Source organism: Pseudopipra pipra, chromosome 17, assembly GCF_036250125.1.
Source record: "Pseudopipra pipra isolate bDixPip1 chromosome 17, bDixPip1.hap1, whole genome shotgun sequence".
Classification (NCBI taxonomy): Eukaryota; Metazoa; Chordata; class Aves; order Passeriformes; family Pipridae; genus Pseudopipra; species Pseudopipra pipra.
In genome coordinates, this window is record NC_087565.1 from 13,605,891 (window position 1) to 13,631,146 (window position 25,256).

At 54.8% G+C, this 25,256-nt stretch overlaps 1 protein-coding gene across 3 annotated transcripts in view; it reads left to right on the plus strand.

Annotated features, from left to right (window-relative positions):
- The window catches only part of RALY (RALY heterogeneous nuclear ribonucleoprotein), a 121,349-nt gene extending 96,502 nt beyond the window's left edge, over nt 1–24,847 (plus strand). For 2 of the 3 annotated variants that reach the window (XM_064674316.1, XM_064674318.1), the window contains exons 3-10: nt 5,312–5,576; nt 10,803–10,875; nt 17,693–17,740; nt 17,974–18,134; nt 19,325–19,438; nt 19,984–20,129; nt 22,914–22,962; nt 23,185–24,847. In XM_064674316.1, coding sequence (XP_064530386.1) covers nt 5,321–5,576; nt 10,803–10,875; nt 17,693–17,740; nt 17,974–18,134; nt 19,325–19,438; nt 19,984–20,129; nt 22,914–22,958 — 843 coding nt within the window. In that variant the 5' untranslated portion in view covers nt 5,312–5,320 and the 3' untranslated portion in view covers nt 22,959–22,962; nt 23,185–24,847. Of the gene's footprint in view, nt 1–5,311; nt 5,577–10,802; nt 10,876–17,692; nt 17,741–17,973; nt 18,135–19,324; nt 19,439–19,983; nt 20,130–22,913; nt 22,963–23,150 lie in introns of all 3 variants that reach the window. The other variant, XM_064674317.1, reaches the window with a different exon arrangement.
- Nucleotides 24,848–25,256: the final 409 nt, after the last annotated feature.

Here is a 25,256-nt window from a genome sequence, read left to right on the forward strand (position 1 = left end):
GGAATGCTGGGCTTGCACGAGCAGCAGAAGAGCCCTTTGCACGGGGTGTTTGAGCACTGAGGGGTTTATAACATGCAAAGTGAGACTTGGGCAGGCACTGGGAGACCCCAAAAGCTCTGAGCAGTGCTGTGCTGGAAGCCCCAGCTCCCCAGCCTTGGCCTTCCCAGCCCTCCTTGCCAAATCCCTGCCTGTGCAGGGCCAGCAGTGTGTGGGCAGATGGCCCTGGGAGAGCATCCCATCTGCAGAGGCGGCGGGTTCCCACTGGCTCCTTCCCAAGCCCTTCCCAGCAGCACAGCCCTCACCTTGCCTGACCTTGGCTTTGCCATCTGGTGGCCCCGTCCCATCGTCATCAACTCCAGGCACAGCTCCTGCACAGACCTGCCGTGTCCTGACACGGCCCCGGAGCCACCGGGGCTTCCAAGGGAAGGCTGTGCCCAGGGAGGGGGTGCTGAGCACCCCAGCCCATCACCCCTCCCTGCAATGAGGGGTGGGAGTCACTGCTCTCATCTCCAGCCTCCAGGGCCAAAGGCTTTATGGCATTGTTGGGACTGAGCATCCCAGGTGGGGAGGAGAGGAGACAGCACAGGAGAGACAGCACAGTCACTGTCACTGCCATGTGACATCCCTGAACCCCCAGGGACAGCCAGGGGTCACAGCAGGGCTGCTGTGTCCCTGGGCTAGCAAGACCACCCAGGGAACAAGCAGAGCACTTGCTGGTCCTGCTGCAGGGAGCGTGTGGGAAGGTCACAGGAGCCAGAGGGAGGTGGGGATGGGCAGCAGGGACCTGGAGAGCTGCAGGTTCCCTTTCACCCCCCCACCTCCATGGCAGCCAAGGTTTTACCTGGGAGATGCCTTAGGAGATGTCCCTCTGCAGCTGAAGGTCCATCTGGTACCTTCGTGCCCCCCTGAGAAACAACTTCACCCAGGTCTTTAATTTTTAAAGCAAACCTGTCCATTGACAGCTGCAGAGCTGGCTCATGTTGCACCTGCTGAGAGGGGACACACAGCTCACCAGATCTGGGGGGAAACACACCTTTATCCCCCCATCCTACCCCATCCTGCCTGAATCCTCCAGCCAGCCTGTTCTATCCCACACACAGAGGCAGCTCAACCCACAGCCCTCCTACACAGGCTGAAGGAGCTCAGCCCCTGGTGGAACTGGAGTGTGCAGCTGCAAACAGCTGGGCAGAGCTTCAGGCTGTTGTGGATAACACCTGGCTGGGCTGGTCAGTCCTTGGGAAGGGTTTGGGCTTCCCCTGATTTGGGGGAGCAGCAGTAAAAAGCTCTTCAGTGATGGGGTGTGAAAGCAGAGCCAGGAGTGTGTGTGATTGGAACACTGGATTTAATTTTGAGGAAGAGAAAACATTCCTCCTACCTGCAGCTGGGCCACACCTGGAAATGGTGTGGCCAAATTTGACCAACCTCTTTGCTTTCTGTGGCAAAGTGTGTGGCACACACCACTCCACCCCAGACCTCTCCTGTCTGGGCAGTTTCCCTTGCAGAAAACAGGGATAATCCCAGTTCTCTGTTCTTGGAGTTTTCTGGGGTACAGGTCAAGAACCCCTTTACATTCATTTATTCGTGTCCAAGTATCATTCCTGGTTGCCTTGACATGGCAAGTTGCCTTGACACTTGCCTAGGATGTGGCATGGTTGGTGTCTGCCCTAACTTAGGAAGGCTTTTGACATGGTCTCCTGCAGTGTCCAGATGGGATACAAGCCTGGATGGGTGGCTCCCAGAGCAGTGCAAGCTGGATGGTGGGCTCCAAGGGCAGGGAGAAGGGCTCATACTCTGCCCAGAGGCCAGTTGTGAGGGCAGCTCCTCCAGGAACTGGGAATGGGGGAAAGGAGGGCCGTGGGTACACAGTAAAATGGGTGGGAGACTTGCATAGAGTCTGGCAGATAAGCGAGGATGGAAAAGTGGGAATGCATCATCTGGAGGGGAGGCAGCTAAGAGGGGCCAAGGGTGTCGGTGTGGCATGGCCTGGGGTGGGTGACAGAGATGCCAGGGTAGGTTTGCTCTGAAACAGAAGATACAGGCAGCTACAGCTGGGAGCTCCAGGAGTGCCCAAGTGTAAAGCCACGTGCTGAGGTCACTGTGGAGTGACATCCCTGAATCCCCAGGGCAGGGACACCAGGGGGTCACAGCAGGTCTGGTGTGTCCTTGGGGTAGCAAGACCACCCAGGCCACCTGGCTGCAGATACCCCACATGTGTGCAGGCTCTCTGAAGGTCCCACACAGCCCCAGTCGGTCCCAGCACGTCTAGGATGGAGATTCCCTGGGGACTGGCCATGCCAGAACAGCCTCCAGCTGGGGTTTGTGCAGGTACTCGGGATTTCTGTCCTTGAGGCTCAGGCTGGGAACCCAGAGGGACCAAACTGCTGGAAACCCCCTCCATTTCTCTCCATCTCCACCAGGAATGGGGCAGTTTCCTTTGTGAATCTCTTCCAGATGGCACTGCAAATATAAATTAAAATAGAGACCATTAAACAAAGGCGAGTTTCTGGTTTGGAAGTTGGAGCAACCTGAAGAAGTTGGGCACCACTTGCCAAAGGTTGAGAGTTGAAGTCACTTAGATCCCTTTAAAAGTCCTGTCCTTTGGCTCTTTTTCCTGGTGTTTTTAGGAACACTCTGTCTGCCAGGAACTGTTTTGAAAGTAATAAAACAAAAGTCTCTGGCTCTTCTAATCCATAAGCGTGAAAGGGAAGATGCAACAAGCCAGAACTCAGACAAAGCCTAACTCTTTTTTTGATTGGATTTAGCAGGAAGATTATTTCCAGTCTCACTGGCAGGTTAATGGAGTCTCAGGGGTTGGAGCCAGATGAGATTTATTGAGGAGTCTCATCCTCACACAGAGGCTCAGACTTGCCAACTGTCTCCAGTGCTCTGGACGGTTTTAAAGGATGAAAGGGATCGAGTGTGCAGCTCCCAGATGGAGAAGGTGGAGGTGTGCCCGTGGATCTGGGCTGTGCAGAGCTCACTGGTGGGGTTGCTGTTGCAGCACCCTGTGGCTCCCCAGGTGGGCTCTGCCTGTGGGGTGGGTGACTCTCCTCCCTTGGCTCTGTCCTGGACTGAAGTTCCAAATCCTGGGAATACAGAGCAAGTGCTGCTGAGCCCGGACCCGCTCCGCTGCTGCTTTTGTCTGTGTGGGTGCAGCTGCCCTCGGGCAAAACGGGGCTGTGGGCAGGAGCAGCCCCTGCTGGGTATCCCGGGGAACAACATCCATCACCCGAGGAGCCGAAATGGGGCTGCCCTGGCGATGGGTGTGATGATGCTCTGCCCCCAGACAGGCGTAAGAGGAGACAGAAATCCTGTGGGGAAGATCTGTGCAGGAGAGGACAAGGAAGGAGGAGGACAGGGGTTTTTGGAAAGTGTTAGATGCAACCCCAGATTGTTGTGGCTTTTTCCCAGGCTCTGCCTGCCGGGTGGGAAGTGTAGGAAAGGTAACTCTGGTTTAGGCTCAGCACTAACTGGCTCGGTGTCAGTGCCTCGGGCAGGCTGGGCTGTGGGCAAGCAGAGCCTGCCAGGGCTTGGGCACAGGGTGACAGGGTCCACAGGGGCTGCACCCATCCAGTCAGGCAGCTGCCACTGTCCCCAGCTCGGACCAAGCTGCTCAGACTTGGGCTTTGAGCCCACAGAGCCAAAACCCCAAAGCCAGGCAGGGCTGTAGCTCTGCCCCAGTGCCAGGGCAGACGCTGGGGATCACCAGGGAGGGCACTCCATGGTAGCAGTGCATCCCCTGTGCCAGGCTTGGGGACCTCCAGAAGTTGTGGGCACGCTGGTGGTGCTGCCCTTGGTGGTAGGAGCACCTGTAGGTGCTGCTGGAAGGGGATGGGGAAGAGCAGCACCTCAGTGTGCATTGTAAAGCATCTTGCCTGGATCCCAAGTAAACCTGCAGCACAGCAGTGATCCCAAAGCATCCCCGTGTGTCTGGAAGGTGAAAATGAAGCTGATCTCTTTGGCCAGCTGTGGGTTTTGCTGCAGGAGAGGGAGCAGGCAGCCTTAGAGCAGCCAGCCTGGCTTTGATTTCACACAGCGTCCAGTCCTGTCCCTTGGTCCTCAGTCCTCGGGGGGAAACCCCCTTCTCAGGGGCTGCCCATGAGCCACTCGAGGCAAGAAACTTGGAGTCTCGTGCCGTGCAGCCACGGGAAGGGGTTGGAGTGGCTCCCAGCCGATCTGGCTGAGGGCTCTGGGATTTCCAGGCTAACAGTGACACCTCCTGTTTGAAGCACAGAACCCAGCTCGAAGCCCAGGCAGTGCCGTGCAGGTGCCACACAGGAGCACAGGGGCTGCCTCACTGCTCAGATCTCTTTGTTTGCATCCAGAAAACTCGAGTCCTCTTCCAGGTGTGAGAGGGGACCTGTGGGGACAAGGCTGTACCTGTGTGTGATGAGAGTTGGGCTGTACTGGGAGGTTGGTGGCAGGGGAAAGGCTGCAAAAGTGGGCATGAACCAAGGTGCTGAATGCAAACTGCTTCAAAAAGAGCAGCTCTTTGAATGGTAATTAGGTATAGAGAGGTAAAAGCTTTTGTATAATGGCATTAAAGATGTAAAATTTATTTAAATCTTGCTTTCTCCCCTAAAAACCTTAGAATCATAGAATACCCTGAGCTGGAAGGGACCCACTGGGGTCCAACTCCTGGACCTGCACAGGATCAGCCAAGTGTCAGCCTCATCAGTGGGTTCCCAGCAAGAGTTTAGAACTGACTGTGCTGGTTGCCTGGCAGGAGGGATCCCCTGGAGGTGGGATCCCCTGGAGGTGGGATCTCCTGGAGGTGGGATCCCCCAAAGGTGGGATCCCCTGGAGGTGGGATCTCCTGGAGGTGGGATCTCCTGGAAGTGGGATCTCCTGGAAGTGGGTTTCCCTGGAGGTGGGATCTCCTGGAGGTGGGATCCCCTGGAGGTGGGATCTCGTGGAGGTGGGATCTCGTGGAGGTGGGATCTCCTGGAAGTGGGATCCCCTGGAGGTGGGATCCCCCAAAGGTGGGATCTCCTGGAGGTGGGATCTCCTGGAGGTGGGATCCCCTGGAGGTGGGATCCCCCAAAGGTGGGATCCCCCAAAGGTGGGATCTCCTGGAGGTGGGATCCCCTGGAGGTGGGATCCCCTGGAGGTGGGATCCCCTGGAGGTGGGATGCCCCTGCTGTTGAAGTTGAAGAGCTGGTTGAAGTTGTTGCTAGTTGAAGACCAGCTGAAGCTGAGGAGCTGGTTCCCTCACTCCAGGCTCACTGAGAGATTTGTCCCCTCTCCCTTCCTGTGAGCCACTGGCACTCCCCTTGGCACGCCCTCCTGACCCCCCAATTCCTTCTTCCAGGCGTCCAAGATGTCACTGAAGGTGCAGACCAGCAACATCACGAACAAGAATGACCCCAAGTCCATCAACTCCCGGGTGTTCATCGGCAACCTCAACACGGCCGTGGTGAAGAAGTCGGATGTGGAGACCATCTTCTCCAAGTACGGGCGGGTGGTGGGCTGCTCCGTGCACAAGGGCTACGCCTTCGTGCAGTACTCCAACGAGAGGCACGCGCGCGCCGCCGTGCTGGGCGAGAACGGCCGCGTCCTGGCGGGGCAGACCCTGGGTGAGTAGCTCCTCAAACCGCTCCGGGTGCCCGGGGGCAGCGTGGGTTGGTCCTTCTGTAGATAGAATTCGATAAAACAGCCCTGCTGTGGAGCCACGAGGGGCGGAAGGGACTGCCCTGCTTTCTGAACTCCTCGGACAGGAGTCAGGGCGTGGCTGGATCCAGCATCGGCCTCAGGTTAGCATGGAATCAACCAGGTTGGAAAAGACCTCTGAGGTCATCAAGTCCAGCTTTTGACCCAACACCACCTCGTCTGCTAGACCATGGCACTGATGATCCAGTCTCTTCTTAAACACCTCCAGGGACAGTGAATCCACCCCCTCCCTGGGCAGCCTATTCCAATGGCTGAGCACTCTCTCTGGAAAATATCCAACCTAAACCTCCCCTGGCACAGCTTCAGACCCAGCCTTCTTGTCCTGCTGCTGGTTCCTGGGAGAAGAGACCAACCCTCCCACCGGCCACAACCTCCTGTCAGGGAGTTGCAGAGTTATGTCAACATTTTGAATTTAAGGAATTACAGAGGTGGGATTGAACCGCTTCTGTCCCGCAGGTTTTAATGACTGGCAAAATGAGAATATTTATATAAAAAGAATCATTTATCATTACAAGGGATCAGACAAAAGATCTTAATCAAAATCATTTACTACACAATATAAAAGCTAAAACTACCAGTAGTAAGATAAGATAGGACAGTGCACTATGTCGAAGCAATTACTGAGGCAATTATATTAAAGCTGGCAAAAAGAAATAATTATTCAGTAGGGGTTTGATGTAACTCACCCAGACCAGTGGTGGCACAGTTCCACAGGGGGTGGTCAAGGGGTGGCCAGTGCCAGGTCAAGCTTGGACGTGGATGTGCAGACGGTGTCCAGTGATGGTGAGCAGGTCACAGATGACCCGGGGATGACCGAGCAGGGCCGTGGTGACAAGGCAGGTCTGGGGCAGGGTCAGCAGGATCCATGGCTGTGGCAGAGCTGGAGACCAGCACTCCAACACCACCACCCAGGCAGGGGCCAAAGGCTCCCGTGTGGAATGGGGTCAGAAATGAAGCTGCTCGTGGCCAGGCAGGCACATCAGTGCCCTCAGGGCTTTGACATTGCAGCCCAAAAACTCACGTGTGGGCTGTGACTGTAGAAGCTAAAGCACAGTTCTGAATCTTCCCATCTCCTTGTCCTGGAACTGATGGGTGGGAAAAGACATTGCGTGGTATCAAAGAAAGGACAAGGGGGAATTGCTTCAAACTGACAATGCAGGGTTAGATGGGATATTGGGAAGGAATCCTTCCCTGTGAGGGTGGGCAGGCCCTGGCACAGGTTGCCCAGAGAAGCTGTGGCTGCCCCATCCCTGGAAGTGTCCAAGGCCAGGTTGGACAGGGCTTGGAGCAACCTGGGCTGGTGGAAGGTGTCCCTGCCCAGGGCAGGGGATGGAATGAGATGATCTTTAAGGTCCCTTCCAACCCAAACCATTCCATGATTCAATGATTCCCTTCCTGGACCAGGCCTCACCCTTAGCCTGTCAGGGGAGGTGATAGTCTGACTCAGCCCAGCTCAGCCTAACTTTAGCCAGCCCATGTTAAATGAGAGAACTTCCCCCATGTTGCACTGTTGTGGGATGAGAACTAACAAGCAAACCCCCTGGGCTGCTCCCAGCTGCAGCCTTGGTTTGCATATTGCTCTGAAGTGTCTCGTGCTGAGAAGCTCTTGTCACCAGCTCCAAGCTGAGAATTGGAACTGGAGACAGTATTTTTAATGAAAAGTGTTGATTTCCAAGGCTGCTGCAGGCAGTGGGCACTGGGCACCAAGGAAAGCAATTTGCAGCCCATTCCCACCCTGCTCCTGGCCCAGCAGTCTGAAATGAGAAGCTTCCTGCTCGAGCTGATCTGTGAAACAATGTGCTGCTCCAGCTGGGGGTTATCTGGAGAGGAGAAACTTCTTTTCACTTCTCTAATGGTCCAGAGAGCGGAGCTGCAGCCAAGGCCAAGCACATGTGCCAGGGATGCTCCCAGCCCAGGGGATGCCCACATGTGCAGTCAGTAGGTAGGATGGAGAGGGCCTTGGGGAGAAAAGGAGCTCCTTGTGATGCTCCACAGAGATACAGGAGACAGGCAGCACTTGCCCATTTAGCTGAAGAGAGAGATGAAAAGTTTGCCATGATAGGAACCTCTTTCTCCTCTCAGTGCTGGTCCCAGAACTCTGGCATTCCAAGGCAAAGGACTGTATCAGAGCTGGGTGTTCTGTACATGTCCTGGACAAGGTGGAAATTCAGCTCCCTTTCATCTGCCTTCCCTTCATGGGCCACTCTTGCCACTAAAATGCTCAGCAGGCTTCCCACTGCTGTCCTTGGGGGAGTGTAAACACTGGGATACTCCCCTTCCAGGAGAACCCAGCAGAGAAGGGCTGAGCAATGTGATTGGAAAATCGAGGTTGAAAGTCTTCCCCTAAAAGGAGAGGAGTGATGGTCGTGCAGGAACATGGAGGGGGAGGACAAGGTGGGACTGGCTGAAGAGACTGTCCCTGCTTCTGTTCATGGCCGGGTTTGGGGGTCCTTTGAGGTGATGGTCAAAGTTCCCTGCCCAGGTGGGCAGCAGGAGGGTGAGTGTTGTGCCCTGGCAGCCCCAGCCAGTGAGTTCAGCAGGATGAGCTGTGGAAGAGCTGCAGCCCAGCCCTGCCAGGTTGCCTTTGGGTGTGCCAGGAGCTCAGGGGGGATCATGGCCACACAGTGGGACAGCCTGGCTCCAGGGCCTGGGGTAGGGGCAAAGCACCCCCAGCCTGCACAGGGGCAGCAGCTTGTTGGTGTGCATGGTCACCTGTCCCCAGTGCCAGCTCGTGTCCCTGGGGTGACAATGTCCAGCACATGCCAGGGTGGATGAGCAGAGCAAACAGCATCCTCCTGGCTCTCATCTCTCATCTCAGGCTGAGGCCTTTAGGAGCAGTTCTGCCATTTCTTCTTTTATTTTCCTTACCAGATATGCAAGCGATCCAACTTGCATTTTAATTGATCAACAAGTTACTGAAAGCATCACAAAACCACAGCTGCAGCCCCTCCTGTGCTGGGACATGGGCTGCTCTGCCAGGCAAGTCCTGGCAACCTCTGTGCCTTCTCCAGATGGTCCCAGACCCCCCAGTCATTGCAGGAGGCAGGTGCCATTCCTGTGGGGAGCTCTGCACTGGAAGGTGGGCCCACACCATCCCTCACCCTGCCCCGCTGGCTGCACAAAGCACAACCTCCCTGTGGGAACAAGTGCCTGGATATGAGCAGGAGGGATCCATACTGCCTTTGGGTGGGCAGATGGATTCAGGGATGCAGAGGAGGCAACCAGAAAGGGAATGAGATGAAAAATCTGTCCTGGGTGATGTGAAGGCTGAGCTCTTATCTCTCCTTTTTCACTATCAGGGGAATCCTGTGGGATCTGAGTGCCCATCACCACTAGAGCTGAGAGTATGAATTCCCTGCTCAGGCTGCAGGTGGCTGTGAAGGCTCCACAGGGCTCTTTGCAGCACTGGGGAACACCAGTTGTCCTTCTCCACCTCTGGGCTTTCACTGCCTCTCCCCTGAAGGTGTCGATCAGCCTGGTGCTGGAATTACCTTCCCCGTTCACCAGAGGAGTGAGTGGCAGCTGGCAAGATGCACCCTGATGGCAAAAAGGGGTCACAGCCAGGGAACTGGGGCTGGGCAGGGTTCTGGGATGCACTAAGGAAGGCTTCATTCCTCTCTCCCTCAGAGCAAAGAGCCCTGCCAGCAGCACTGTGTGGCTCAGCAGGCTCAGGAAGGGGATCGTGTGCCTGATGTTGGCTCTGGCCCTGCCCTGTGGCCATGGACAGCCTTGTCAGCATTCAGCCCAGCTCTCCTGCACCCCCTGAGCACTGGGAATGGGGGATGGAGAGACAGAGGCAGCAAGGAGGAGAGGAGAACGTTCCAGAGGAACACTGGGTGTGAGAGCTGAGCGACACCTCAACATGTCCTACAGCCTCACAGACAGGCTGAGCTCCAGCCCCAGCAGGAGTGGGCTCTGGCAGACCCTGACAGGCAGTCCAAGGAATTGCAGGAGGCATTTGGGCAGTGGGAGCATGTCTGTGCTCCTCCAGAGCCCTGTCCCACTGTGCTCCTCCTGCCCAGCCCATTCCAGCAGTGCTGCAATTCCCTGCTGCTCCTGGAGGTGATTTTCTTGGTTAATAACAAAGTCAGTAGAATGTTCCTTTGGATCACTTTGCAGGTGCTTTATTTGATGGTGTGTGGACCAGCCTGTCCACATTTCTCCATAAAGTGCCTCTAGACAGTGTGGGAAAAAAAAGGTTTAAATGGCCTGACGTGCTGAAAGCTGTTTGGATGCCCCATGAGCTGCAGGTGGCAGAAATCAAGGCATCACTAAAGAAACACTTCTCTGGGAGGGTGGGGAGGCCCTGGCACAGGTGCACAGAGAAGCTGTGGCTGCCCCTGAATCCCTGGAAATGTCCAAGGCCAGGTTGGACAGGGCTTGGAGCAAGTGGAAGGTGTCCCTGCCCATGGCAGGGGGTGGGACTGGATGAGCTGTAAGAGAAGATCCCTTCCAACACAAGTCCCTCACCACCCTCACAGTAAAGAATTTCTTCCCAATCTCTTCCCAATCTGAACCTGCCCTCTTTCAGTTTGAAGCCACTCCCCCTTGTCCTATCACTCCATACCTTTGTAAAATGTCTCTCTCCAATTATTGTCATGTTTATTTTCATGTCAGAAATGTCTGGCTCTGAGGCCAAGGAGAGAAATTTCCTCGTGGATTAGAGGAGCTCATTCTCCCCTCCCCTGGTGGCAGATGCTCCTCTGAGATGAGCTGCACCCCCAGCAGTGCCCTCCTGGCTCGTGCTGAGCTTTCCTAGTCCTTGCAGAAGGAGCCAGGGATGGGTTGCCAGCAGTTATCAATGGGCAGCAGGTTTATATGTTGTCTGTGCTTTGTCACAGCAGCACCAAGTTCTCCCCAGACCTTGTTCTGGATCCGTGTGTGTGGATTAGAGCATGGGCAGGGCCTCTACTGCAGAGTGACCCATAGTTGGCTCTGTAAAGGAAAAGGAGGAGGTTTTCCCAGTGCAAGAATTTGCCTTCTTGTGGAGGTGCAGCAGACCCCCAGCCGTGCCAAAAGCAGGTGGAGATGGGGTGGGAGGTGTGGAGGAGCCCTGGCAGGGGCTCTCCCTGTGCTTGGGGTGGGTGAGGGTGAGCAGGGCCGTGTCACAACTGTGTGTCCCTTCCTTGCAGATATCAACATGGCCGGGGAACCCAAACCCAACAGACCCAAAGGGCTCAAGAGAGCAGCCTCTGCCTTGTACAGGTAGGTCTCCACAGCATCGCCTCCCTTCAACAAGGTCTCCAGGTTGGTCTTTGCCCACAACCACCACCCTGAGCTCCCTGCTCCCCACCCCAGCTCCTGGGACATCCAGGTCTCTTCCCAGGGCTCCTGGTCCTTTGCAGGGCCCTCAGTGCTTGGCTGAAGGGAAGAGAACCAGCACAAGGCAGCAGTGGCTGCCCCAGGGTCGGCCAACTCTGCCTGGGCAGGGTCCCACCTATGCAGAAGCTGTTTGGAAAGGGTGGGCAGGACCTGCTTTAACCACATCAGAGACCTTGAAAGAGGGGCACCAAGAGGAGCCCCCTCTTCAGCCCCAGAGCCTCCAGCCAGGGGGGCACAGCAGTGCTGGGAGTTGGGGGAGGGCAGGGAACAGGGATAATTCAGGGAAAGATGCTCAAAAAATGGGCAAGAGAAAAAAGGCAGGGAAAGGAAGAGAAGAAAAGGAGAAAATTGGAAGCCTCTGAGGTGACAAACCAAGGAGGTGTCTGGGGGAAGCCCCAAGGGAGCCTGGTTTGAGGAGCAGTGACCAAGGGATCAGGGGAATGCAAGGGACAGATGGGACATGGAGTAGGTCTGTGGGGGATGTAACGTGTTACAGATGTCAAAAAGAGCCTTCAGCTCTACAGACTTCACCACAATTTTCACAAGAAGTGAAGATTTTCGTTTAAGCCCCAGACTGGAGTCATGGGAGTGGGGGAGAAGCCCAGTTAAGTTTTTGCTCCTGTGGTTGCAGAAGGGAAAACTTAAAAAAAGGTGTTTGATGAGCACCCTGCAGGTTCAAGAAGCCAAAACCAAGTAACAAGATCCCCAAATGTGCTTTATTTATAAATTCTCGTTGTTTTGATGCCAGTCCCGTGGTGTGGGGACTGGGGAGCTGAGTCAGGAGGCAGAAGGTGTGACGTGGGGAAGGAAAGACTAAAATGAGTATCAGGATTATTGGTGGGTGTAGTAAAAATGGAAATCATGAGAGAACTGTAGATTTTTCTGCAAAAAGGGGAAAAAAGGGAGAGGGCTGAGGAGAACCCACAGTTCAGACTCAGCCATGTGGTGTGCTGCTGGAATGACAAACCTTGGGGGTGACAACAATGTTGTGGCACAGACAGACCCACCTGAGCCCCAGGAGCCCTCCCACCACCCCCAGCGTGTCTGTGGAGACCTTCCACAAGTCACAGCTGAGACTCTGCAGCTTTCAGGCAGATTTTGCCTCCCACCCTGGGCCAGTTTGGACCTTCACCAGGACGTGGCCCTCTGGATTCCCACTTGAGGGGAGTGGGACTGTGCATTCCCCACACTGGTGGAAACAGAGATGACACAAATCCTGCTGTTTGGACAGCACATGTGCAGCTCAGGTGGGGCTGGGCCATAACACACATCAGCTCCCTCCATCCATCTTGCACCAACAAGCATTTCATTCCCTGCTCATCCGTGCCTGGAGCTCTAATCCCTGTCTGTGGAATGCCCAATATTTCAGACTTCCAGGCTGCTGAGAGAGAGCAAACAAGAGATTTTTGTTCCCTCCCACAAATATGGGTATGCTAAAAGATGGGCCAGAGAGCTGCACTGCTCTGAGCACCAGCAATATTTCATCCCAGACTGGCTGTCAGATTTAAACTTTGCCATCTGGACTAGCAGAGCTTCCAATGTCTCCCAGAAAGCAGGGAATGCAGGTTTGCAGAGGGCTGTGATTACAGCTTCCTGAACCACCATCCATTTCTCTAAATGTTAGACTTCAAAAAATCACAGCACCATAATTTATAGAAATGCTGGGTTAAACACAGCACAGGAGTTTTCCAAAGGTTGGAGTTTCCTTTGCCTCAATCCAAGTCTGTGTGAGAGGGGAAATGGGAAAGGAAGGGAAGGGAAGGGACAAGATCTCCTGGGGCATTTGGGGCCATGTTCAGGGCAGTGCCAGTGAACCCACCTTGCTGGGAGCTGGTGGGAAGGGAAGGTGGCTCTGCCCCAAGGCAGCAGGGGCTGCCAGTGCCCTTTGGGGGCACAAATCCCTGCCCTGCCCTGCAGAGCTGGTGCTGACACTGCTCTGTAGCCAAAGGCACGGTGAGGACAAGCCAGGAACTGCAGGAGCAGCTCAGTGGCCCATGGAAGGGTCTCTGAAGTGGTGACAGGCACAAACTGATCGTCACAGGCAGCAGATGCAGGTGGGCAGTGCCCTTCCAGCTCACTGGAATCTAAATCCCTTGTGATCCTGTTACAATCCCTGCAATCCCTGCTGTCAGCCCATCTCCAGACACTCCTCCAGGTCCTGGCAGTGGTGCTGGGAGCAGTGACACCTCAGGGCCAAATGCACCCAGGCAGGGCTCAGAGCAGCCTCAGGGCACAGGGGAGGTGGGCAGTGGTGCCCCAGCCCAGCAGAGCCAGCACTGGCAAGGGATGTCCATGCCATCCCAGCTTAGAGCAGCCCCAGCACCTTGGGAATGCCACATTCCTCCCCAGTTTCCCACTGTTTGCTGGAGGAAGGAATCTCACAGCAGCTACACAGGTTCGCTCTTTGGTCAACACCAGATTTTCCAAGGAAAATCCAGCAGGTGTTCATGGAGGCTGTGCAGCCACGAGCAGGGAGGGTGGCAGCTGAGCACAAATGTGTCCCTCATAATTATTGGCATCAGGCAGCAATTAAAGCCCAGATGCTCCAGTGCACATTTGCCTGATCAGAGCTGGCCCCCCAAACGTGGGGCAGGGGCAGCACGTACAGACAGTCACCCTCCTGTTCTGAACAGTTGCATTTGGAGCCTTGGGGAGTCGTTAGGAAATGTTATTTAATTGCTAAAGGAAAACAAAGCAGGAGCAGTGCAGCAGGAGGTGGAAGCAGGGTGTTACTTGGAGCCTTCCAGCCTCTCCCTCCAGTTGTCCCAACTTTATTTTTAAGGGGTGCAATGTCACCAACGGATTGAAAAACAGCAGAAATGGTTCCCGTGCACAAAGTCAGGCCTGGCAGGTCCCTGGTAAATGATCCATCAGTCTCAGGAGGGTTTATCCCACGTGCAGTGGAATTTTGAGGCACACATAAATCACCAATGCAAGAGCACTCTGTGCAAGTTTGGAGTTGGCTTCCTGCCAAATCTCCGAAACTCGACAACAGGGTCTCCTTCCCAGAGAGGGAAGGAAAAAAAAACGAAAAACCAGGCAGCCAAAGTTCTAGCAAAAATATATATATATATTATGTATAAAACAGAGATATACAATGAGAATTATATATATGAATCTGTGATCCCAAATAGCTTCCCGAAGTCGAAGGGAAGAGGGGGAAAGGGAGAAGGGAAAAGGATAAAATAGGGTGAAAAGGGACAAATAATAAAACAGATCTACACAGTCTAAAAACCCAGCAAAGCTGAAGAATTGGCAAGAGCTCACCACTTCCCTTGAAAGAAAGCAGTACGTCTGGACACGGCCCAGCACTCCCCCCTCACGCGTGGCCGATAACAGCAGTTACTGTAGGCCTCAGCTCCAGATAAGCCAGGCCCAGACAGGGACCACCGTTCTCCAACCTCGCCGGAAGAGAAGAGCGCGAACTCTCTTATCAATGCCTTATTTATACCCTAGGTTACGTAAAGGAATAGCATGGAATACTTCCTTGGTCACCTTCCTAGTTCCTTCCTGGTTACAAGCTGGTTTCCAGGAAGGCCTAGACTGAAACCATCACACACTCCCTTTTACCAGCCTTTTCCCTGGGTTGATACTGGAAGAGCTGCCCTGTGCTCAAAGCCTGATTCCAAAGGTGAAGCTAAAAGCACCCAGGCACTGCCTCCCTGGCACTGTCTGTTGAGCCATGACTGACTGGGGTGTTATAGCAGGGTCAGACAGCCACAGACTTATTCCCTTATTACTCCCTTATTATTCCCATATTCCCTTATTATTCCCTTGTTCCAGCCTGCTGCCTTCCCTGAAGGCTGTCCCGTGGTCAGCAGGTACTGAAGCATCACTGCCAGAGGCTGGGATCAGTGTTTTGGGAAGTCAGGACCAACTCCCCAGGACAATTATGCCCCTACTTCCCTTTGAAGCAGGTGGAATTGTCTCCAATCCCATAGAAATTCGGGGCCAGGGCAGGAGTTGCTCCCAGCCTCGTGCTTTGCACCCACAGATGTTCTTGGTGCCCTGCCCTGCAGTCCAGGCCTCTGGGAACACACTGCAGAACTGGGCCAGGAGTGATTCCCACCAGGAAAATGCAAGGCTGCCCTCTTTAGTCACACATTCCCAATGGAAAAAGGGAGTAACACAGCAGAATAACATTTACAGGGTTCATTGGCCACTTCATCCAGCAAACTGCTGTTTGACTGGTCTTGAAAAAGGCTGGGGAGTTCACCTGAGCTTTCAGGCTTCTCCATCCTTCTCCAGTCCACACCAGGCGGGACCTACAGGTATTTGAGGCCAGGATTTATCCTGCTGGTGCTGGAGCTGAGCCCAGGAGTGAGGTGGAGGTGCCCAAATGCAGGGCAGGGTAAGTGATGGAGAGATGGAGGGTGTCTGCCCTGCTCAGGGCTGCAGTCCTTGTTCCCAGATGCCAGGCTGTGCCCAGGACAGTGCTGGCTGCAGAGGGGCAGTGCCCCTGTGATGGAGTTGGAGCTTCCCAACCAGGATGGGGCTTCCCTGGGGAGCAAAGGCTTGGAGGAAAAGCTCAGCCCTGGAACGTGAATGGGATCAGGAGAAAGGAATGTGGCCATTTCAGCATCTTGCCAAATATCCCCAAGCTTTGTGCTGTTTATGAACAAATGCCCTAAAGCTGCCTCGTGGTCTCCAAGCCACAGAGAACTTCCTAACTGGAGCCACTCCCCATGGAAGGGGCTTTAGCTGGGAATAAAGACACTGCTTGCAGAGAGACGCCACTGGTTTCTCTTGCCTGTGGCCACAGAGAACATTGGCTCCAAGGCACTGCTGGAGTAAGTCAGAAACACCTCATCAGAGCCTGTCAGGATTGAAAATATTACAAAATTGCAGCAATTTCATTTGAGTGAATCTAAGGAGGGAAAAAAAAATCGAAAAGGGGGAGTCTGACAGTGTAGAAGCATCCTAGTTCAATTTTCCTTTCAAATGACTTCCTATTTTGCTGGTATTCTGTGTTTGTTGGATTCAAGCAGGACTGGAGTCAAATACCCTCGGTGATCAGAATAGATTGGCAGGCTGAGGGGAGCTGTTTTCTTGGAGATTTTCTGTATCTCCAGGTTTCTTCCCAGGTTAGAAAGAAAATCAATTTACCAGTCACAGAAACCTCATGAAGGTCCATCTCGTTCCATGCTGCCCATCTGGTTTATTCCAGCAGGAGAATTACCTTCCCCTTTCAATGCAGAAAAGGGAATAAACAAACACAGATTGTTTATTAACCCAGTAGCTGGGACAGAGGCTGCAGGATATTCCTCTGAGCCCAGCAGAAATTTTGGCTACAACTTGGGTCAGAAGGGGAGGGCACCAAGACTGAAAAGAATTTGAAATTCACCTATGAGGCTGTAAAAAATGGCTGGTTTTCCTCAAAAACTCGGGATTGGGAAGGGCTGTGGTGATAACACCTCCATGATCACGTCTGCCCTCCCCCAGCTGTGAATGCCACAGGCAGCAGCTGCTCAGGGAGAAGGTCCTGATCCATAAGAAGTCCCTGGCAGGGTCTGGTGGTGGCAGCAAAGCCCAGATGAGGCAGTAGGTGCACATGCGTTGACCTTAACCCCTCACACCAGCTCTGGGTGCCTCCAACCATCCACACTGTGCTCAAGGCCCCCTGAGGCACAGACTGAGTCTCCACATGTGCCACAGGTGTCTAGGGAACCCAAGGAGCATCCAAGGAACATGGAAAAATCACATTTAAGAAATCAGCCAGTACCTGAAACTCAGCAGTGGCTGGGAAGCCCAGTGCCAGCATAGACAAGACAGACTTGTTGGGTCCAGCCTGGAATTCCTGGTCCAAACCACACTTCCCACCAGCCTTTCAAGCCACACATTCTTCTTGTCACTTCTGCTTTAGATGCTGGACACCAAATTTACTCTCAGCTACATACTTGAGTGCTGGTCCTTCCCTCTGCCCATCCCCAGATCCTCCTGGCTCGGAGTTCTTCCCTTTTCCCATCAGTCTCTCTTCCCATTAGATTTTTTTATAAGCCAGTTCAAGGAGTTTCAGGAAGCAGGACAGACTCTTTGTTTTCAGGGGCTGCAGTAGCCCTTCTGTTTGTTGGGAGCAGAGAGAAGGGACTGTCACCATCACTCCTGACCTGCCCAGGCTGGCTGAGCCTCAGCACAGCGGGGAGGTGGGACAGCAGCTCCCAGTGTGGCTCAAACCACCTGGGCTGTGCTGCCTTGGGAAAAAACAGCTGCAGCAGGAGGGAAAACCAGTTCCTGGGTGTCCAGGGAGTGGGAAAGGTTCTGACTTTGGGTTAAAATGCAGCTCAGGCTTAAGAAAACAGGCTGTGGGCATTGTCTGGCTGGTGGTGGGAGAGGTTTAAACACCTTTGAAAGCAAAGATGTTAAATTAATAAATATCCCCTTCTTCCTGACTTCTCTCCCTGCATATCTTCTCACTTGTCTCAAGAGAACCAGGTTAACACTCTGCTGCCATCACCCCTCTCTCCAGTGCCTTAAGCCCCCCCCAAATCTTCCTCCTGGGCTCAGCCCAGGTCTCTGCAGCCCTTGCAGCCGGGAGGACGAGTGTCCATGTCCTGCCAGGTGAAAGGACAGAGGGGCCCTTATGGAGGGGGAGCAATTTATTTATCCTTTATGGCCCTGGGGGTGCTCAGCAGGCAGTGGGGGAGCAGTAGAATGAATGCCCAGCAGTACTGAACCTGTGCTGCCCTCACTGTCTCCGCAGTGGCTACGACTTCGACTATGACTATTACAGAGACGACTTCTACGACAGGTGAGTGGGGCAGGGTCAGCCCAGGGGGGGGTTCTGTGGGGTAACACCTTCCCTGCAGTGTGGGGGAGGGAGGTGGGTGCAGAGTGGTCCAGCCCAGCCCCATGGTGGGCTCTGATGGCCGGGCTGTGCCCTGGATCTTCACCAGCACCCCCTGGGCTCCAGCTGGGTGTCAGGGCAGGGCTGGGGGTGCTGCAGGGCTGCTTCATCCCCTCCATCCTTCCCCCCAACTCCAGGCTCTTCGAGTACCGGGGCAGAGTGTCCCCAGTGCCCAGGGTGGTCCCTGTGAAGAGGCCCCGGGTCACCATCCCCCTGGTGCGGCGCGTGAAGGCCTCGCTGCCCGTGAAGCTCTTCGCCAGGTCGGCCGCCATCGCCAACAGCTCGGCCAAGCTCAAGTGTGAGTGTGGGATGAGGGGCTGGATGGTGCCCAACAGGGTGGGGATCAACCAGGCCAAGGGCCGGGTCCTGCACTTTGGCCACAACAACCCCCGGCAGCTCCAGGCTGGGACAGAGTGGCTGGAGAGCAGCCAGGCAGGAAGGGAGCTGGGAGTGGGGATGGACAGGGAGCTGAACAGGAGCCAGAGTGTGCCCAGGGGGACAAGAGGGCCAATGGATCCTGGCCTGGCTCAGGAACAGGGTGGCAGCAGGAGCAGGGCAGGGATTCTGCCCCTGGACTCAGCACTGGTGAGGCCACCCCTGGAGTGCTGTGTCCAGCTCTGGGCCCTCAGCTCAGGAAGGACATGGAGGGGCTGGAGCAGGTGCAGAGAAGAGCAGAGAGGGTGGGGAAGGGACTGGAGCACAAGTGCTGTGAGGAGAGGCTGAGGGAGCTGGGGGGGCTCAGCCTGGAGAGGAGGAGGCTCAGGGGAGACCTCCTGACCCTGCAACTCCCTGACAGGAGGGGGGAGCCGGGGGGGGGTCGGGCTCTGCTCCCAGGAACCAGCAGTAGGACAAGAGGGCACAGCTTGAGCTGTGCCAGGGGAGGTTTAGGTTGGATATTAGGAAGAAATTCTTTATAGAGAGAGTGTTCAGCCATTGGAATGGGCTGCCCAGGGAGGGGGTGGAGTCATCATCCCTGGAGGTGTTTAAGGACAGACTGGATGTGGCATCAGTGCCATGGGCTGGGAACCATGGTGGAGTTGGATCAAGGTTGGACTCAATGGTCTCGGAGATCCCTTCCAATCTGGTTGATTCTGGGATTCTATGGGTGTGCACATGGACCCCCTGGCCCCAGGCACCCACCCACGGGCAGGGTGCTCCCAGGGAAAGCCTTCACCCCAAAACATCTGGAAACAACAGCCTGAGCAGCTGGGGAAGGGTTGGGCCAAAGCCTGGTGTCAGTCTCCACAAGCTGCCTGGGCAGCAGACTCCCAGGCTTTTTTGGGTGCATGCAGCCCCCTGCAGCCCCCAGCAGGCAGTAGGGACTGAGGAGCAGTTTCCAGCGTGGGGTTCCTCCTTGTGTTTTCACCCTGCTCAGCAGTTGGGGTTCCTCCATGTCTGTAACCCTGGGCCGGGGGGGTGAGGGCAGGCTCTGCGGGTGCTCTGCAGGGCACTAAAGGCCTTTTTTTCCCCCCCCTTCCTCCCTCCAAGTGAAGAGCAGTGAGCTGCAGACAATCAAAACTGAGCTGACACAGATCAAGTCCAACATTGATGCTCTGCTGGGCCGGCTGGAGCAGATTGCAGAGGAACAGAAGCTGTCTGCAGGTCAGTGGCGTGGGGGAGTGCCTCGGGGCCAGCCCCGAGCAGCACAGCTTGGAGCATCCTCTGGACTCTAACAGTGAAGGGTCAGCCCCCAGGATCCAGGGGAGAAGCACAAGCCATAATTACACATCAGAATTCCCCAAATTATGGACTTGGGTTCAAAATTATGAGATTTTTTTTTTCTTTAGTCATATGGTTTGTATTTTCTTAGTCTGCTTTTTTTTCTATTATTCTGTTCTACTCTTCTCTGTCCTATCCTAGGCTAGCCTAGCCTATCCCATCCTGTCTGGCTTCCACACTCCCTGGAGTGATGTAGAATCCACTCTGCTCTTTCCAAGGTCTCTGGGGCAGTTTCCTCAAAATCAGCAAAACTTCCCTTTGCAGAAAACCCCCGAGATCATTATTTACCCACCGAGTGAATTCGGGAGCCCTCTGCACTGGTGTGCCCCGACTCTGGCACTGCCCCCAGCCCCTGATCCCTCTGCACTGGTGTGCCCAGGCTCTGGTGGTGCCCCCGGCCCCTGATCCCAGTGCTTTTGCCCCCTCAGAGGTTCGGAAGAAGGCTGAGAGCAGCAAAAGTGAAGTGTCCCAGGAGGACACGGCGTCGGAGGCCGAGGCCAACACGGAGGAGCCGCTCAACGGGGACGAGGGGGAGGAGGAGGGTCTTGCACGGGATGAGTGTGAAGATGAACTGGTAAGAGAGCTTGGATGATGCCTCCTCCCAGCCAAAGGAGTTCATAGTGGACCACAGTTTTACTGGAACTTGCTAAATCCCTGGGAAGAGTAGTTTTCCCTTCCTCCAAAGAAATCAGTGTCTTTAAATCCTGTGATTGTTCTCAGCTCCTTCCTCCCAACTGTTCTGCTGCCCTTGCAAATGCGTGGGGAGATGCTGAAGAAACATGCTTGGTTCTTGAAATTCAAACCACATTTGCCTTGATTTCACAACTAGTAATTGTTTAAACCAAATTGCTCTGCTCCCAAGTAATTCTTGGATGGATTTGAGCACATGGCAAAGACAGGCCGTGGTAAATTAACTGCACTTTCCTGACTGTGTGCATTTGCAGTGCCCTTCCATCTGACCAGACATCCATGGAATCACAGGAGTTGGAAGGACCTGAAAGCCCATCCAGTTCCAACCCCTGCCATGGCCAGGAACACCTTCCATTAGCCCAAGTTGCTCCAAGCCTCGTCCAACCTGGCCTTGGGCACTTCCAGGGATGGGGCAGCCACAGCTTCTCTGGGCAACCTGTGCCAGGGCCTGCCCACCCTCCCAGGGAAGGATTTCTTCCCAATATCCCATCTCTCCCTGCCCTCTGGCAGTGGGAAGCCATTGCCCCTTGTGCTGTCATTCCATGCTTGGGTATGGCAGTGCCATACAGGGCACTGTGTGACCACTGGCAGCACTGTCATTTATCCAAAATTAAGACTTTTATGAGAACAGGATCATCTCCAGACCCAGGTCAGGGCAATAGGGGTGGAAGGACTGCCCTGCTGTCCACAGCCCTGGGAAGCTGGGTTGGCTGGCATGGCAGGGGCAGGCCCTGAACCTGCCCTGAGTGTCCCCTGGTGCAGGTCCATTCCTTCCCCACCCTGGCACTGAAGTGGTGGCAGCAGAAGTGAGGATGAAGCTCAGCATCCCTCTCTTATTCCTCACCCCTCATCTGTGGGGTGAGCTCACAACACACCCCCAGCACTCCTCCAGTGGCCAGAGAGCTCCTGTAGCTCCAAACACTTCCCAGGAGAGCTGGTTTGTGCTCTCCTGCTCTGTCCTGCCTGAAGTCAGGATGGATGAGGGGGCTGAACAGGGTCTTCCTTCACTGCTGCTAAATCCTGGGAGAGCTGATGAGGGGGAGACATCATAGAAGGTACTGGAAGAAGAAAGGCACAAGCTCTGTGCCAGTTGGATAAGGAAGGCCAGGTTTCAATTACATCAAGGGAAACAGATGGGAGAAATTAAGGGGTAACTTGCTGATGTTAATGATGATAAAGCAGCACACAGCCTGTCAACAAAAAATATGGACTTCTCTGCCAATGTTGGGATAAGAAAACAGTGAACAGACATCTGCTGGCACTGGTTTGGGAAGAGCTGGTCTTCATTAGGAGATGAACAGGATGACTATTTCAGCTCCCTTCCATCTCTGTTTTCTGTAACTCTCTGGTCCTGAAGTGGCTTTGAGACCAGAAATATTTCCCTCCCAACATCAGACAGGCTCCCATGTGCTCTCCTGGGGCAGGTCAGTGTGTGCAGGTCGTGTGAGGGTCTCAAGCACTGAGAGGCAGCTCCCCAGAGCCAGCCTTTGGGGTGTGCTCCTGACCTGACAACACTGAACAGCTCTGGAGTCTTCCCAGTTCCTCAGGAGCGACTCCTTTATCCCACATCTCTTTGGCTCACACATATCACTGTGGCCATCACCATCTGCTGTCCATGGACATGGTGCCCACACAGGTTCCTAAAACCCCTTTGGCTCTGCTCCATCAGGTCTGTGAGTGACCTCTGACTCTTCTCCTGTAACACCCCCACCCCTCAGAGCCAAAGGGATTTTTTGGACCACCAGTCCAAGTGCACTTGTTAAATACTGAGCTCTGAGCAGTGAATTTAGGTGTGGAAAATACTTGATAAGCGCAGCATAAAGTGGTTGATTCATAGATTTTCTGCTGTGTTAATGCAGTTTTGGCTTATCAGCACAAGTCTGAGGGGCAGCTGAGAGGGAGCTGGGGGGGCTCAGCCTGGAGAAAAGGAGGCTCAGGGGGGACCTTCTGGCTCTGCAACTCCCTGACAGGAGGGGGGAGCCGGGGGGGGGTCGGGTTCTGCTCCCAGGGAACAAGGGACAGGAGGAGAGGGAACGGCCTCCAGCTGTGCCGGGGGGGGTTTAGGTTGGATATCAGGGAAAATTTCTTCCTTGAAAGGGTGGCCAGGCATTGGAACAGCTGCCCAGGGAAGTGAACACAGAGGTGCTGGGTTAATGGTTGGACTTGATGATCTTAGAAGTCTTTTCCAACCAAAATGATTCTATGAATTCTATCACTTCAAAGCCCAGGAGGGAATCCCACATCCCAGGTCTGCTTGGCAGAGCCATCCCAGAATAAGAAGCCAGAGGAAACTTTTGGTTTTGCCTGCAACTGTTGTGTGCCAGAAACCACCTCCAGGGCACCTGGTGGCCATGGCCCGTGTGTTTTGTAGCTCCTCCCTCACCCTGAGCATCCTGGCACTGCTCTCCCACCCCAGGGCACCCGCTGGTCACCACGTGAGAGGTGTCACAGCACCCCAGGCAGGACAGGAGGGATGTGTGACCCAAGAGCCCTCAGCCTTTCTCCTCTTTGTTCCTCCTTCCTGGGTTTATCCAGTTTTCCTGGGACAGATGGGACTGAAACTCAGGCAGCACTTTATTCAGATCTGATGTGTCCTGCCCACCTCCTTCCCCTCCAAAACACACCCCCACGTGGTGATCTCCTGTTTCTGGTTCCCTTTTCCCTGCAGGAGAACAGCCATTACACAGATGTGGAGGATGCCAGACTACAGTAACCAGGTACAGCTCCTGCACTGCTGTTTGGAGGCTGATTCTGAGCAAGAGCTCTCCTTCTGGGCATGCTGGGGTGGGGGGTTGCTGCTTCAGAAGATGCTCTTTCCCACTGATCCAGGGAGCTTGGCTGCTCAGCTGGGTCCCTGGCCAGCCCCTTGCTCCCTTTCCTAAATGCCAAATCTTTGGGGTTCAAGGACAATGATGTCCCTCCCCCTTCTCCCCTCACAGCCCTCTCAGAACAGCAGTGAGCAACTGTGTGAGGAAAGCACGAGGCTAAACCCTGTCCTGGCACGTTGAGCAAGACAAGCTGAATGGAAGTGCTGCTGTCATCTCTACCTGGCATCCAAAAGGAGAAACATGGCCCGACATCTTCCATCCATCTGTAAAGCAAAGACAAGGAAAACTCATCATCCCAGCGAATCCCCACTGCCCCTGCAATGGATTGGGAGCTCTGCAGCCAGGGGAGGCAGGAGCCCACCCTGCCCAGCCCAGAGCCACCACGGACTGGAGAACAGGAGAGTGGTGTCCCCAGGGAGCCCCAGGGGTTTGCAGGAGAGCGGGGAGGACTCAGCCCAGCCCAACACAGACGTTTTTCCCCATGTGAGGTGAGAGCCAGAGCATTTCCTGACTGAGGGGAAAGTACTGTCTCAGTGTGGATGGTTTGTGTTCCTGCACTGGGGATCCTGGTGAGGAGGAGGGTGTGGGGTGAGCTGCCCTCCACAACAGTCACCTCCTGTCACGGCTCTCCTGCCCCATGAACCACCGTGGGCCCACAGGCACTGCCAGGTGGGAAGGAGTTGGAGCTGGAGCTTGTGCTGTGCTCTGGAAGCTGCTTGGAAGAGGGAAGGGGAGAGGAAGCTGCAGGAAAGCAAGTGATGCCAAGCAGGAGGAACAAAGCCCACGTCATCTTCAGTGGTTTGGTCTCCTCACTGTGCACTGGGAAGGCACCGTGTGGAGGCTGAGCAAGGCTCTGCAGAGTGAGGGGGGGTGAGGGTGAGACCCTTGGCTTGGTCCAGCTGCTCCCTGCGAGGGATGGAGAGCACCCACTTCTGCAGCCCAGTGCCAGAGACATCAGCCCCTTCCCTGGGGAGCCCACAGCTCCTCCTGCCCCCTCTCACACCGACCTGGCACGTCAGGAGAGCTCCAGCAGCTCCTGTTCCTGCCGTGCTCCGTCCCAGCCCGCGGGGGCCGTGCAGTGGGACAGCCCCTGGGAACAGGGAATGCTCCCAGCACGGTGCACGTGGGGGTGCAGGCACCTCCCCTGCTCCCCACATTGCAGCGGCTCCTCAGGGGTTCCCCTCATGCCACAGCCCCCGAGAGCTCTCAGCCTTTCTCCTCCTCCTTCCTCCTTCCTGGGCTTACCCTGTTTTCCTGGGCTAGATGGGACTGGAACTCACTGCAGCACTTTATTCTGATCCGACGTGTCCTGCCCACCTCCTGGCCCTCCCAAACACACACACACACCCCCAGTGCTTTGACTCCAGCCCGGTGTCCACACCCTCTCCTTGGTCAGACCCTCCCACCCCACGCATGGCCCCGGGTCCTTCCGAGTGCTCCGACCTCATCCATGGCATCTCTGAAGGGTGAAGGGGAAAACAGGCCTGGGGGCAACACTCCAAGCCCCCCAGGGCCACCCTGGAGTGAAGTACAAGGTTTGATTTGCATTTCTTAGTTTGGAATGTTTGGTGAGGGATCAAAGGGATAACAGAGCTTTCCCCTCCCTGTGCCGGTTCCTGTCCAGTCTCCTCTGTTGTGCTGAGCCTTGTAGAGCTGTTTTCTAGGCCTGGAGAGATGAGCTGCAGTTTTTGCTATGAACTGACTGTGATGCTGATGTTTGGGAGAAAGGTGACCTTGTACATACGATCCTGTATAATAAAAGAAAGAAATCTAATTTCTTTCCCTCTCTTCTCTCTCTGTCTCATACACACACACACAGTTTTCTTCTACTTCAGACAAGTCTTTCCCTTTCTAAGCCTCAGCTCTGCCCACAGGATTTGCTGTCCCTTACACAAGGTGTATCCCACTGGGCTGAGCAAAACATCTGGGTTCACAAGGGCTCTGGGATTTTTCCCCTGGAGGCTTGGAAACTCCTTTGATGCAGGAGAGCAGGGGACAAATCCAGGCCTTTAATCTCTGGACTTTGCACTGGTCCAGCTCATAACAGACCGGAAAAATTTGGCTGCTGTTCCAGTTTGCACAAGGCAACAATACAACTGCTCCTGAGGCACAATGTTGACACCAGAGCAGTGTCAGGAGAGACCAGTGATCACCATGGGGAGAATCAGAGGATCCCAGAATGG